This window comes from Pelodiscus sinensis, chromosome 4, assembly GCF_052426305.1.
Source record: "Pelodiscus sinensis isolate ZL-2025 chromosome 4, ASM5242630v1, whole genome shotgun sequence".
NCBI classification, from domain to species: Eukaryota; Metazoa; Chordata; order Testudines; family Trionychidae; genus Pelodiscus; species Pelodiscus sinensis.
In genome coordinates, this window is record NC_143055.1 from 77,530,254 (window position 1) to 77,546,422 (window position 16,169).

Genomic DNA, 16,169 nt, shown 5'->3' on the forward strand with positions numbered 1-16,169 from the left:
TCTAAATTTTGTGGTGTTTTGGAGTTGCTACTGCATTTATTCTGTCCATAGGAAGATTTTTTTATGTTTTTAGGAAAGAACAAAACATCTGCCATAATATATATGTTCCTTTTGCTTGTTCTTATGTTAGTTGACTTGAAAAGTATTATGGTGTATTAGTGATTAAATGTTTTGTGGTAAACACAAACACCATCAAGTAGGAAAAGAAGAAGGAACAGAGATTATTTTAACAATAAAATCTGTAATGGAGGTTATACATATAAAATATGGATATTTATTACAGACAAGTTATTTGATTATAAAAGTACTAACAACGTATCTTTCAGAAAACATAAGGACAAATGCAAAGTACTCCACTTAGGAAGAAACAATCCAGTACACACATACACAATGGGAAATGACTGTCTAGGAAAGAGTACCGCAAAAAGGGATGTAGGGATCAGACGGTATGTCTACACTATGGGACAAGGTCAGAGTAAGATATGAAACTTCAGCTGTGTTAATTGCGCACCTGAAGTCGAAGTAGCTCAACTTTTGGCGCTGTCCACATTTCAGGAAGTTGAAGGGAGAACACTCTCCCTTCGACTTTCCTTACTCCTCAAGGAAGCAGGGTTACTGGCATTGACTGGAGAACCCCTCTCAGTTTGAATTAGCTGTCTTAACTAGAGGTGCTAATTCAAACTCTGGAAGATTGACAGCAACAGCTTCGATCTTCTCTGTAGTGTAGACATATCCTATGTACTGAGCTATAAGCTAAATATGAGTCAACAGTGTAACACTGTTGCAACAACAACAACAGCAAAAATCAGGTTTTTTTGGGATGCATTAGCAGGATTGTTTTAATCAAGATGTGAAGAGTAATTCCTCTGCTCTATTCCACATTGATTTGGCCTCATCTGGAGTATTATGTCCATTTTTGGATGCCACATTTCAGGAAAGATGTGGACCAATTGGAAAAGACCAACACATGACCTATGAGGGAAGACTGAAATAATTGGGTTTGTTTAATCTGGAAAAGAGAAGTTTGAGAGGGGAAATAGTAGCAGGTCTAGAATATTTAGAAATATTTACACGGTTGTTACAAGGAGGAGGGTGCAAAATTATTCTCCTTATCCTCTGTGGATAAGACAAGAAGCAATGGATTTAAATTGCAGCAAGAGAGGTTTCGATTGGACAATAGGTAAAACTTCCTATCAACGTGATTAAGCATTGGAATAAGTTGCATAGGGAGACTGTGGAATCCCCAACAATGAATATTTTAATAGCATTTTAGACACACACTTGTTAGAGATGGGCTAAATAGTATGTGGTCCTGCCATAAGTGCAGGGGACTGGACTATATGACTGCTGTAGGTCCCTTTTAGTTCTATGGTTCTATGATAATTTCTGATTCTAGAAGCAATAATCTGCAAATTCCAATGCAAGTAATGTAAAAGCTGAAAATCAAAGAATATATCCATATAATTCACTTCTGTGCTAAATTGGGGGCATAGACCTTGCATCCTGAAAGTACTCCACCTATTTTTACAGATGGGTCGTTGTTTGTTAACACTTGTTTTTGTTTGTGAGTTCTCACTTAAACTCTTGTTAATTTTTTTGGCCTATATGTGCAGATTGGAGATCTGCTGGTTCAGATGCATTTTGAGTTTAAGCGAACAAGGATATATAGCAAGTTACAACATGGAAGTCGTGTTGTTTTTCCTGTTGTCCATCCTGACTGAACCTGTCTCAGATGAACAAGAGGGTTAGCTCTGTGGAAGTTTTATACGCTACTTTTCCTTAAAAGACTGCATTTCAGCTGAGCACTGACTCACCTGGAAAAAATCAGATTTTTTTTTCCTCACAGACCATTTCTATCTATTGAGAGGGACTAGTTAATATGAATTTTGTAAATCCCTCAGTTAGTGAGAAATGCCTTATTTTAATATTTTGATTAACAACTATAACCTAGTTTTCCAAGAGGAAATATTTTCCCGGAGGTCACAGTTCTGTTACTGCATTAGGGCTGAAGCAAAGTCTCATTGTGAACTCCTAGAGAGTGCAACATTGCATGTACCTTCTTTGATTTCTTTAGATAGTAGAAAATGTCACTTTATTGTTAGTTTTACTTTATATCTTAGTTTCACAAAAGACAATGCAACAGTAGGCACCAGAATACTGACTCTTGTATTATATATATATTAAGGTAGTGTACTTTTGTAATCCTAATTGATGTCATGTTACTGGGTCAAAGAATTTAAGGCCAAGAGGAACCACCAAATCATCCAGTCCAATTTCTTGTATAGCACAGGCCATCACTATCACCTGAACACTTAATCCAACAGCCAAAATTAAACTGTAATATTATAGCCCTTACGGGATTAAATTATTAGGAAATTAAGGTCTAGAAAATAAAGAACACCTTCTCATCAGAACTCCAATGTCACCCTCTTGGTATGTTGAGGACTTCAACAAGCAGCAGCATAAGAAATGGATTGGTATGGTCAAACACTTCACGCTGCTCTTTGATCTCTGCACAAGGAGACTTTTTGTATAGGCCTTAGCTTCTGAGTTATTCACAATCAGATATTGGTCCTTTTATTACGGTTGATAGATTTGGTGTAGTGGCTTATTCTAGAAATAGGAAAGAGAGCCTCTCGCCCCAATTTTTTCTTTGCCTTCAGGTTTTCTCTTGTGCCTGTGGAGAAGGCAACCAAAATTTGGTGCAATATTTACTGTCAACATATTTTCCTCACAATCTTGCTGTGGGTTTGCTTAAAGGATGCAAAATTAATATTTCTAAATGAGCTAATTTTACAAAATTAGTAATTATCTGATCTTTATTTTTCCACATAGACAAGATCAGTTTAGTCAATACTTTCTCCACTTACTTACAAAGTCTAAATAATATTAATTACAATGAAGCTTGTTCTTTAACAGTGCCATCTAAAATTATACAAGAACAAGATTTTCTCTGTCATAAAAGCTGTTAGATACTACATATATTAGAATACTGATCTTATACTCAACATGCACATCAGTTTCATTATCAGAAATCAGTATATTAATAATAACAGAAAATATTTATTTTGCTTTAATAACGATATGCATTACCCTTCATATATTCTTAAAGCAGGATGTATGCTGTACATTTATATACAACAGTTTGAGCACAGACATTGCAGTGTCATGCTTTCATTCAAAATTAAGATGCCATATTTTCACTACAATCACATGGCATCTTTAATGCAATATATTGCTTTGCAAATGCAAATAATTTCACAGACTGGCTTTCATGATTGGGAAAGGGAATAAAGAAATATTTTTTTCATTTATGTAAAATATAAAATATTTATCATAAATATATGGACCAGTATATGACATTGAAGAACAAGAAACAGAAAGGAAATAATGCTCTTGCATAAAGATCAATTCGCTTTGCTGCTGATGGAATGACAGGCTTAGGAGGAGGTGGCTTCTTGTTATTCTTTGCTTGAGATTTTCCGAGCCCACTATTGACTTCAATGGGCTTTCCATAACAGTCATAATTTGATAATTCAAAATCTCTCGGCAAGCTTCCAACGATGCTAAAATCATTGGATCTCAGATCAGATTTCGAGGTGCAAACTTTTTTGCATCTGGTCTCACCAACCTATGAAATAAAGAGTTTCGGAAATCATGATCTACTCAAATATTTTATTCATAAACATAATGCACCTGTTAAAGAATACAGCAAACAAATATATATGAAATTACTTGTTGATGGAGATGCACCACATAAGCTTAATTTGCAGGAATGGTTGTAATATAGCATACTTAAGGATGATCACTCAATCATATAAACTAATCTAAACATTCATAATTATATAAATTTGCATATACAAGGTGCCTCATGCTGTGGAACTAACTACGCTATATTGCTAGATTATATTTTAAGACTGCAGAGAATATTTGTAAGTGGATTCAGAACTCAAGAAAGTTGTCTGATATTATTTAATGCTTATATTACATTGAGCATTAGGACTGAAAACTGGTAATTCCAGTACTTCTTCCACTAAGCTTGAGCGCAGAAATATTCCTTATACAAGATAACTACTATACCTAAACCCTAAGCCATAGACTCCTCCTTAAAAGGATAAAGAGCATCCTCCTTGTATCAATATTCTTTCTCCCCTCAATAATGACCACAATAAAGGAAATGCAGCACTTTCCCAGATCCACACATGGCATGAGAGGATCTCATCACTGGAAAACTCCCGAGAGACTGAAGGGCAGTCTTTCTTCCAGCTGCCTGTTCTTCCAATACTCCTGGAAATCATGTGACTGCGGAAAGGGATTTAAAATTCAGCTGAGTCTGACTATATCCCTGACTTGCCTTCAATCCTGGCACATAGAAAGGAAATTTAAAAATACATTGATATTTAATGTAATTCAAGGACTAAGGTTTTGAAAAACAGTTACGTGGGTCTCCTGACCTGGTCTACAGGAAGTTTGTATTTGAGCTGTTATAAACACCAGAAGAGATTAAATCACCACACAGTGCAGACATCCTGAAGAGATTTGGAGACCACTCCCAGGCATTAATGGAAGTTGAATACCTTAACTTTCTTGTATATCTTTGAAAACCTCTCCCAATGACTGTTTAGAATATTCAGAGAAACTGTCAAAAATAAAAAAAGTATACTGGTTTAACAGGTAATTTCAGGAGTGGAAAGGACATCAGGACTTTTGGATTAACTGAAAAAAATATTTTGGAGTTTATAGTTTATCCCTCTTTGAAAACTGACAAGTGATACTGCTTAAAATAAATTATAGCATCAGAACAGAACATCATACTACTCCTGCTCACTTCTTTATTTTCCTTTTGCTAATCACAATGGTTTTGAGGGAGATAGTGAGCAAATGTTCCATTTTGGCCCTGGAGTTCATCATAGAGTATTACATTTGCCAAACTTAGTTTTGTAGACAAAAAAGGAGGATTTGCAAACAGAATGCACTAATATTGCTATTCTAATTACCCAACAAAAATCAAAGGTTATATTATTTTTAAAAGTATTTTACTTCATAGATAAGGCAAAAATACATTTGGATGCAGCAGCTGCAGCTGCCTGAGCAGGTCCCTATGCGTGAAAGGAGAACTTGATGGATTGGTGACTCAAGTCTGTTTTTAATGTAAATGTTTTTGCTCAAGAATAATGGCACTTTTTTCTTTATCTGTTATAAATTTGTATGTATTTTAGAGTGCCTGACTCATTTTATCATGATTAAACCCACTCAGATTTGATGAATGGATATGCCAGAGACTCCTACTATGAAACATCCATGAGCAACTGAGGCCTGTTTACACAACATCTAACACTTTGTGTGTTCTACCTAAACCAAAGTATTGTTATAAATAAATTACAGGTGCTCTCAAAAATAAAACAAAGCAATAAGATAGATTAAGATGACAAGATTAAAATGTAGTATAATATTTTCAAAATAAATAGTGGGAGTAAAAATGTTATCTATACTCTACTAATGTAGGATTGTTCCTTGTAGTTTACAGTGCATTTTTAATTGTTCTATTAACTCAGGGTGTGTCTAGACTACATGCCTCCGTCGACGGAGGCATGTAGATTAGCCAGATCGGCAGAGGGAAATGAAGCCGCGATTAAAATAATCGCGGCTTCATTTAAATTTAAATGGCTGCCCCGCTCTGCCGATCAGCTGTTTGTCGGTAGATCGGGGCAGTCTGGACGCGACGCGCCGACAAAGAAGCCTTTCTTGATCGGAACAGGTAAACCTGGTTTCACGGGGCATACCTGTGCCGATCAAGAAAGGCTTCTTTGTCGGCGCGTCACATCCAGACTGCCCCGATCTGCCAACAAACAGCTGATCGGCAGAGCGGGGCAGCCATTTAAATTTAAATGAAGCCGCGATTATTTTAATCGCGGCTTCATTTCCCTCTGCCGATCTGGCTAATCTACATGCCTCCGTCGACGGAGACATGTAGTCTAGACGTACCCTCATAGGGCTATGCCAGTCTCCTATTGTTACAACTGCCACTCTCAGTAATATGTTTCCTGATATTCACTCTAAATTTTCCTTTTTGTAATTTCATTATTATTCATTCTCCTAAAGTATGTTTCTTGTATAGGTTGAACCTCCCTGGTTTGGCACCCTTGGAACCAGAGTGGATTCCAAACTAGGGATGTTAAATTTAGTTTAATCAACTCATTGACTAGTTGATGGATTTCCCAACAAGTAGTCGATTATTTGATAAGCAGGGAAGCCACAGTGGGATTAGCTCCAGGAGCTAACCCCACTGCATCTCTGCCCTTTTTAATGTATTAAGAGCCTGGTGACACTTACTGCATTTAAAAGGCTGGTATGCAGCGGGGGGAACCTGGCGGGACCTGGGAATCAGCTTTCCCAACTAACATTGGGTCCCCCTCTGCTGCACTTCTGATTTTTAAATGTATTAAAAACTGAGAGGCTCTTAATACCTTTCAAAGGCTGAAGTGCAGGGGGGTGACCCAGTGCAAGCCAGGCCAGCTGATTTCCGATTTGCGTTGGCAGGCTCTTAATACATTTTAAAGCAGAGGCACAGCATCTGGTACTGGGTACAAGCCAGGAATCATCCAATTCTCAGCTTGCACCCAGTCCCCATTACCCCCCTGCCTCCATTGCCCCCCACAGAGCCAATGCTGGGGGCAACTGGCTTTTAAGCTAGCTCCCCCCAGCACTGACTCCTGCTCTCCCCACTTGCTGCCCCTGATAGAGGTGGTAGGGGGTGAACGACTAGTCCAGGGACTAGTCAACTATCCAATAAGCTTTTGCTTATTGGTTGTTGACTAGTCGCTTATATTCCTATCCCGAACAAGGGAATTTCCTAGACCAGGGAAGGTCAGGCATCTGGGCTCTCCTGGGTCTCCCCTCCTGTTGCTGCCCCAGGAGAACCCGGAGGCCTGACCTCCTCTGGCACACTTGCCTGGATCTGCTGTTCCCATCCCACTTGGCTTGCTGCCCCCAGGCCTGCTGATGAGGTTTGGCTCAATGTCCCCAGCCCAGTCATGGGGTTCTGCTCACTGCCCCCAGCCTGCTCATGGGGCGGCATCTGTTCCCGGAGTGCGTATGGTGGCAGCTGCTCCCAGGGCTCCCCATGGGCAGCTGGGTGGCAGCTGTTCCCAGGGCTCTCTACTCCCAGGTCACTGCCCCTGCAGGCTGCTTCCGACCAGACTGACTCGGCACCCAGTCACTCTCAACCACTTCGGTCAGGGCTCTCTCATCTAGCTACATCTGTGGTCCTACTGGACCACAGACGTTGCCGGATCAGGGAGTGCCAGAGGAGAGAGATTCAACCTGTAGTATCAGTTATTCCTTTCCCTTCCTTTCAGGGCACTTGTACGCTTAAGTGTGCTCTTCCCATTTTCTCATTTAGTCACTGTGTAAGCAAGCTTTTAATCTCTCTTCATATATCAGTTCTCCAGCTTCTAAACATTTTAGTTGCTCTTCTCTATATTCCCTTTGTCTATAATTTCTGGTGATAAGGTGAAATTGTTCATGTTAAATATAGTTCTTCTGCTTTTCTAATCTTAGCAACATAATATTCCTGTAAACCTATCAAAGGCTGCTGGAAATTTTTGTTGGAATGTAAGTAGTGTACAGAGATTGATTTTTGGACAGTTCATAAAGAAATGTTCATAAAGAAATTAAAATATTTTTTAGACACTAACTATATGAAACAATATACTTTGAGTCTTCTAACTATCTTATAATAGCTGTTTTACAAATTTGCTCAGTCTTATATAATAGCAATAGCTTGAAACTTTACAAGTAGGATGTATATTTGCATGACAATACATATATTTTTTAGATGATAAAGTTAAAAGGGACTATTTAAACCATCTCATCCAACATGCACAACACAGGCTATAAAAGACTTCCTTGAATTAATCCAATTTTAAAGTCCTGTAGCAGAGGTCAAACGAGACCACCTTTTAGAAAAATATATTCAATCTTGAATGAAAAATCTCCAGTGGTGAAGAATCCAGCACAACACTTGGTAAATTTTTTCAATGATAAATTAAATTTGCTTCTACAAATCTTGCCTTATTATTAGCCAATATAGACTATGAACAAATTTAGCTCTTAATGTTTCCGCTGATGAGTTTAATAAATTCAATTATTTGAGCCTTTCATTATAAGGCATGTTTTCCAGTTGAGTCATTTTCAGGACTCTTGTCTGAACCTTCTCCAATTTTTTAATATCCTTCTTAAACTGTATACACCAGAATGGAACACAGTATTCCAGTGCAGTCTCCAGTTCTGAATAGAGAGATAATATAACCTCCCAATTGATATTCCCTATTGATACATCCAGGATTACTTTAGCTCTTTTAATTGACACTGGGGACTCAAATTTGGCCGATTATCTGCCATGAGCCTCAAGTCTTTTTCAGAGTCACTGCTTCCCTTCACTGTGTGTCACCTGGGAACTTTATCAGTAATGATTTTATATTTTCTTCTAGGTCATTAATAAAAATATTAAATACTATAAGGCCAAAATATTGTCTTAAGAGCTCATTAGACACATGCCTGCTCAATGATGATTCCCCATTTACTATTAGCTTTTGAAAATTAACAAATTTGTAATCAATTTAATTAATGCCATTTGATTTAATGTATTTAATGTATTTGTTACAAAATTACGTGATACCACATCAAATACATTACAGAAATCTAACTATATTAGCACAAAACTATTGCCTTTATCAACCGAACTTGCAATTTCATTAAAAATAGTATATAAAGTTAGTTTGACACAATCTATTTTCCACAAACCATGTTGATTAGCATTGATTATATTATCTTCCTTTAATTTATCAATCAAGCTCTGTATTAGATGTTCCATTATTTTGCCTGGATTGATGTTGGGCTTACTTGAGTTATCCTATTCATCTTTTTTCAAATACTGATGCAATATTAACTTTTCTGAATCTCCAAGAACTTCCCCAGTTTTCTAAGACATTTAAAAAAAACAAACAAAACCCACTAACAGTCCTTAGAAAGCCCTTTTAAAAATCTTGGATCTATATCATTAGCAGGGCCTAGTTTTAGAGGGGTCTATTTAACATCTTCCTTGGAAAATGCTGGAATAGAAAGTATTTAATCATCATCACATGATATGGTTACATTGCCTGTCTTTTCCCCAACTACAAAACAAAAAATATTTTAACACTTCTGTCTTTTCATTGGTAATTCTACCACCTCCCTCTAGTAGTGGTCCTATACCATTTTTATGGTCCCTTTTATTCCTGGCATATTCAAACACTATATTTTCCTTAGCTCTGTTGATCATAGTTTTCCTCCTTGTGTCTTTTTTGCTTCTCTTACCAATTTTCTACAATTTCAGCTTCTATTTTTTATTGCTAGCAATTCTCCCCTTTCCCTCTGTTTTTAATTGTTAATTATTATTTCTGCTTTCACTTCCCTCCTAAGCTATATTTTTTAAAAATCTGTAACTTTTTTGATTGTAGGAATTCAGATTTTAGGGCATCTAGCAAAATGTTCTTAAGCAATTACAAATTATGTATACCTCTCTCTCTATATATATATCCCGACAAATGTGTCTTATAATTGTTTTCAGTTTTGTGAAACTGGTCCTTCTAAAGTGGTTTGTACAGCACATATTACAATGTAGTCTTGTTCCAATGCAAGGGCTCTTAGATGCTATGGTAAAATAAACAACAATAATACTGCTGCTCTGTACTTCATTCTGTTTGCATATAACAAATATAATCAAATCATATTCACTTTTAACTAAGCAAGCATTAACTTTTAGATCTGTGATCAATCCCTTTTTCTTTGCAAAAATGCGGGGGTGATAATAGGCTCCCCCTCATAATGGTTGCAACAATTTCTGAGTTAGTAAAATTGTCATCCAATTTTCTAAAAATTCCAAAGATGTTTTAGTATTGGCAACATGAGATCTCTAGCATATATTCTAAGATTGACATAATCCTGATAATTTTTTTTTACATTACACACTATAGCTAGGGGTATGTCTAGACTACAGGCTTTTGTAGACAAAGCTTCTGTCGACAAAGAGCGTCTAGACTACATCCAGTTCTGTTGACAAAGCAAGCCACTCTGTCGACATGAGAGTATAGACAAAGCACAGTGTAGATGCAATAATGCCTTCTGTCGACAGAACTCTGTCGACAAAAGGCATTATTCCTCGTAGAATGAGGTATACCACCGTTGACAAAAGTGCCGAGTTCTGTCGACATTATTGGCAGTAGTGTAGACGCAGGTATAGTTTTGTCGATGAAAGTCCACTTTTGTTGACAAAACCCTGTAGTCTAGACACACCCTAGATGTGTAAGGAGCCAGGCATCCTGGTCAGTAGTGTGATTTGGTGATTCATAATAAACACCAACTAGTACTCCATTGTGTGCTTTCTCTCTTATAACATTGATCCATTGAGTCTTGCCTTTACCATGCAAACCTAATGCTAATACACAGTGTGATGAGTTCCAAAGGTAAATTAATTCTACCTGTATGTTTTAGGACAGTGTTACTAAGTTTCTTGTGTTTTATCAAGAAAGTCTGTATGATACTAAGTGCCATCCCTTCTGTACATTCCCAAGATTATTCCCAAAACCATATTTATGTCAGAGCAATAGCATCAAAACCCACAAAAGATACAAGCTAATAAAATCCAATATTCCCATGATCTGCTTGTCTTGAAGTCAACAAGTAAAAGTTGTTTAGTATTGCCTGCACATACATATACAGTAGTTGTCAAAGTTGAAGTTGTGCACATAATGAATCTGCAAGAAAAATCTGAGGTGGTTAAAGCACACAGGTGAAGGAAAAAGCACTACAGTAAGATCAAAGAAATGGTCATAAATGTTATAAATCACCATAGATGAACATAATATGCATCAGATGCCCAAGCCCAGAAATATGTTATCACAGCTCTGAGAAGATTAGCAAGAAATATGCCTACTTCTCCTTAAGACTGAATTGGGGGTGCTGTCACCACCTTCAGGGAGCCATTCATCATCTGCCAAAGTCATTATTCTTTTAACAAATGTTCAGTCATCAGCACACATGTGTGCAATGGCTTCTATAAATGGGCATGATGAAAATGTGACTTTTTCAAATCCGGGAGGATTTGCCAGAGTTAAAAGTGTAATCTCTCTTTGTAATCACACCACCAGTGGTAGCAAAGAAAAGATGACTCATCTTGCAAATATTTCTCTTTTTTCCCCACTGTTTTTCTCACTATATGATGTGACTCAGCAGTGAAAAAAAATTAAACTCCCACAGTGGTTCCCATTAAAAAGTCTGAATTTGTTTAAATAAAAAGTTACCACAAAACTGCATCACAAATTATCAAATCTTCTCCATGTTTAGGAACAGTGATGTGCAGATTGATATGCCCTTGCACTTTGTGGAATAGCAAAAGCTATAGCAGCAACTGAATCTTTTGTTATCTCGTACTCAGGTGTCCATGGTGATTTTGTTAGATCTACCAGATGTCTTTTGATAGTACTGATCATAAGGCCTTATTAATACATCTGTAAACTTTAGCAGACTAAGATAGCACTTCCCTTTACATTTTTCAGTCTTAACTCTCAGAGATCCTGGAAGGTAATATGGGGCAATTATTTTTCTTTACTAAGGGCTCTCTTGTGGAATTCTTCAGGGTTTAGTCTTGTCTCTTTTCATTCACCATGTAGATGGGTGATATATAGGGGATCAGATGACATGATCTCATGGGCCCTTCTGGCCTTAAACTCAGTGTCTCTAAGATAGTTGGGAGGGGCAGTGACAAGGTTATGACCTTCGCTGTATACTGACGAAACCCAGCTCTCTTTCTCCTTCTAATCCAAATCAAGCTGGTACTGTCGAACATCTCACCTAGGGTTTGGGTAGAGAGGAAGTTTATCTATCTGACACATGGTTTGGGAAAGATGATGCTTGTAGAAACAACTGGAAATGTGGGAATGATTCTATCTATCCTTTTAGGCATGTGCGTGTACTCACATTTTTCTTCTAGAATTCACAATTTGAGACTACTGAACCTCTCCTTTTCAGAGTATAGAATTACTGAAAAAAGCTTTTCTCCACTTTTGTCTGTATCAGAAACTGATTTCCTGGGACCTGCCTACATGACAGACTGCTACTACCATAAATGACCCCTTTGTTATACTGTCACAGCTGCTGCCATCAATAGGAAATTGAAGCTAGACTCCCACTAAAGATGTACAATCCTGTTCAATCAGTTAATCAGTCAAATGCTGTGTTTAATCCGTTAACCGCTTAAATGGGGATGGACAGAGGCAACTCTGGCTGGGCTGGAGTGACCTCCTCCCCACCAAGGCCAGGGCTACTCTGATTGTCTTGAGCAGCCCCACCCACAGCACCCTGCTCCAGCCAGACTGGGCCCCATGAGAGGGGGCTGATCAAGCAAGATGGAGTGCCCCTATCTGCGGTGTGCTGGACCTGCTGTGGAGGAGGGTATCCAGCCCCCATTGGTTAACCGTAACTGGTAGCCATCACTAAGGATGATGTTAACCAGTTAACTATTTACACCCCTAGTTCCCACTGGTTTAAAAGAAGGTGTTCCGACCAGGGAGCAGCTCTGATGATTTTGGAATTTACTTTTCACTCTCAATCCCAAATACTATCAGCCTTAACCTTTAGAACATAGCTGACTTGAGGTGGCACTGGGAGGTAGGTACATCAACCCTCCATGTGCCAACAACATTTTAGTTGTTCAATGGGGTGCCCCCACATGTCCCCTCCCAATCCCTTTGGGTGGCCCTCCCTACACTTCCTCCTCCCACAGGCACCAGTCATCCTTGCTTTAGAACCCACTGCAGAGCCCACCACTTTACCTAGAATTGGGACTGAAAAGCATGGTAAAGACAAGCATTTCTGGGTGAGCATGAGTACTGTTTGCATTTGATTTTAATTTCTAGTTATTTTCATGACAGATGCACCTTTAATAATGTCATGGGTGTCCAGAATCCATATTTTATTGCTTATAAATTGAATGAATGAATAAATAAATGAAAATAACACTTGTTGCTGGACTAAGCCCCATGCAGGCAGTATACTTGCCATATTAAGAAGAATGGCTTGGCTGTACTCTGGATGCTTACTTTTGGGGGCAATTTCAGCACATTTTTCCTACTAATGCATGTTTTTGCATTCAAGATGAGGAATGAGGTCCAAGACCTTTATGCTGATGCTGACGACTCTAATGAACCACTAGAGGGAGGCCAAGGGTAATTTGTTGCCAGATAGATTCTAGTAAAGGATCCTAACTGCATTATTAAACTAGTGTTGGCAGAATTCTGTGGAAAGCTGCACATTTCCCATCGTCATCTCATGGTATTGCATGCTGAAACTGTCTACATATGCTTTTTAGTGGCATAAAGCGGTTTCCCACCTTAAATTACAACAGAAAATTAGAACTAATGTATATAATTCTTCTAATATTTAACTAACCAATTACATTTAGCACCCGTTAATGACGATTCCTCTATGTCTTTCTTGACTTGTGAGCTGGTTTCAGTTTCTTTAAGGAAATTGTCAAAAATCAGGAGTTATGTTTGGCCAAAAGGTGCATTTGAAAATGCAATTAGTTCTCTCTACTCCACTCAACTTCTTTTGCCTCCATAGTGTTCAATTTGGTACCATTTTTGAACCTGTAACTCTCGTTCAGCCATTGTCTCAATTCTACCCGTGGCGAAATCTTCAGGTGTACCTATAATCTTTCTTGCCTTAACTATTACAACTTTATGCTCTCAAGGACTGCATTATGCCCAAGCAGGTCTCCTGGCTCCTCCCCTTCTCTATAGTATCAAGGTCCATGTTGCTTTCCGTATTCTGAAAGTTCTCTGAGTGTTTTACTCCAGCTTACCTCATTGACCCACTGTCTGCTGACCCCTCCCAAGACAGTTAGGGCCAGTCTCCACTTTTTCCTCTCACATGCAGTCCTATTACCACTGTTGGTATGAAAGCCTTCCTTACAAGTTCCTGCTACCTGTAACAGCTACCTGCAACAACCTTCCTGGGGGAGGAGGGCTGTCTCAAAATTTCTACTTTTCAGCGCCTCAAAAGTTCAGATATATTTTGATTTAGGGGTTTAGTTCAAACTGTCATAGCAATAAGAACCAGCTGTGAAATGTGGATTTGGATTTCAGAGCTCTCCAGAATGTCAGGTTGTTCAGGTATGGCGTTTTTACTCAGGCCTATTTTTAATTTTTAAACTTTGACAAACAACTTTCGGCTCCTAAGACTATAGTTGAACACCTAAGTAAGTAGGCTTATTTGAAGACTTGCTGAGCATGCAACTCTACTCAGCAACTTCTACCAGTCAGACTTATTTAGGGCGCGTCTATAAAGCAGGGCTTAACTCAAAATAAGCTCTGCAAATTGAGCTATTTCAAAATAGCTTATTTCAAGTTTTGGTTTTGTCTACACAGCACTTATTTTGAAACACAGCACTCTTCCTCTGCCTTCCCTTACTCCTCATACAATGAGGGTTACAAAAGTCCGAGTAAGAAGTCCTCCAGCTTGACAGTATTTTGACATGTCAAAATAATTGCTGGCTGTGTAGATGCGAACTATGTTATTTCAAAATAACACTAATTATTTTGAAATAATGTTGCTGTGTAGACATAGAATGAGATGTCTAAATATAGATTCTGGTGCTTAATTATAGTCACCCAATTTTGAACATTTTGACTTTATTCACAACTCAGAAATGAATAAAATACAGTTGGTGTAGCTAAAAAGGAATCAAAGCTGAAATGCTGGGGAGATGGAGCACTCTGGCCTTCTCCAGAAATGCTTAGTTTTAAGCATGTGAATAGTCCCAATGAAGTCAGTAGAACTATTCTAATTTACACCAGATGACTTTCTGTAACTGTTGGAGACATGCATCCCATGCTCACTTCTATTTTATGGTGTCTTTCATTTTGCTATGATCCACCGAAAGAAGTGCAATATAATACTGATTTTTAAAATCTGGGCTTATCTCTTCACCTTGGCCCATCAATACTGTCTGATTTACTAAATTTAGGATGTTACAGGTCCTGAACAGTGCTGCCCTCTGGTGGGGTATTTCAGTCACTCTTGTTTTCCTTCTTGGTTTTTCAATAGAATGCCCTCTTGAAAGCTGGATTATTAAAATTATCATAAAATAAACACTGTTTATTTGGCCTTTACAACCTGAAAACATTCCTTCCTACTCCAGGTAGGATACCCACAACTTTTCTGAGTTCCTGCTCCCAGTACAGTCTGGTGATCTTTCCAGGAACTACCAGCACCAGAACACCTGGAAACAGAATTAGCTGGACCCAGACTTCACTACCATTAAATGTCTTCTTTTAGGAAAACTTTACAGAACAGTACTATTTTATAGCATGGAAGAAAGACAATCATAGAGAAACACCTTATATTCTTGCACAGTATGATTAAGGCAATTAAAAGGACCATCTGCAATGGGTAGAGGGCATGCAGTCAGGGGAATACATTATATGGACAGAGACCAACATAGATTTTTTTAGGCTTGTAACATTTTAAAATCTTTAAGCTGCACAAAAGTAATCAATTTTGACAAAAGTAATCAAATTCCATGCTGCTGTGCTAGAATGTTTTAGCTACACTATTCTATTGTATTTCGTATCACTGAAATTGTGCATCACAAAGAGCATGAGTATAATTCTCAGCTGTTCATGCTTAGTGCACCAGAGAGTGGGGAGGCAAAGGTGTTGCTATACCACCTTTACCAGCTGCTGACCAAATCCAGGGATGACTGGGGGGTTCAAAGTAGCTCCTTGCACAAGTTAAATCAGCCAGATGGTTGGTTTAACTTATGCCTTCCAGAACGGTTCCTTAGGGACTCCACTGCCAGCTGGAGTGCATCATAGTCCAACCCCAGCATGTTCCCAATGCTGGTGGATTAGTAGAAAATGGTAAATGTCAGCTTTGCACTAACCCAGGATTCCCACTCCCCCATATGTTAGGTGAACCCTCCCATGCCTTCTTAGGGCAGTTTTTAAAGTAATATGTTGTTAGACTCAAAGAATCCTTAGCAGGACTCCAGATCTGGCTTAGTAGCCTTATTTTTTCCTCATTTAAGTTGTTGAATCATTGAAAACCATGAGCCAAATTCCTGCCTG

At 38.3% G+C, this 16,169-nt stretch overlaps 1 protein-coding gene across 6 annotated transcripts in view; it reads right to left on the reverse strand.

The window, feature by feature from the left end:
* Positions 1-264: 264 nt before the first annotated feature.
* GLRB (glycine receptor beta) overlaps positions 265-16,169 on the reverse strand; it is a 71,172-nt gene continuing 55,267 nt past the window's right edge. For 3 of the 6 annotated variants that reach the window (XM_075930121.2, XM_006121851.5, XM_014572956.4), the window contains exon 10: positions 266-3,631. In XM_075930121.2, the coding sequence (XP_075786236.1) occupies positions 3,335-3,631 (297 nt within the window). In that variant the 3' untranslated portion in view covers positions 266-3,334. Of the gene's footprint in view, positions 3,632-3,668; positions 4,303-16,169 lie in introns of those variants that run through there. The other 3 variants (XM_089777957.1, XM_006121852.5, XM_014572957.4) reach the window with 3 other exon arrangements.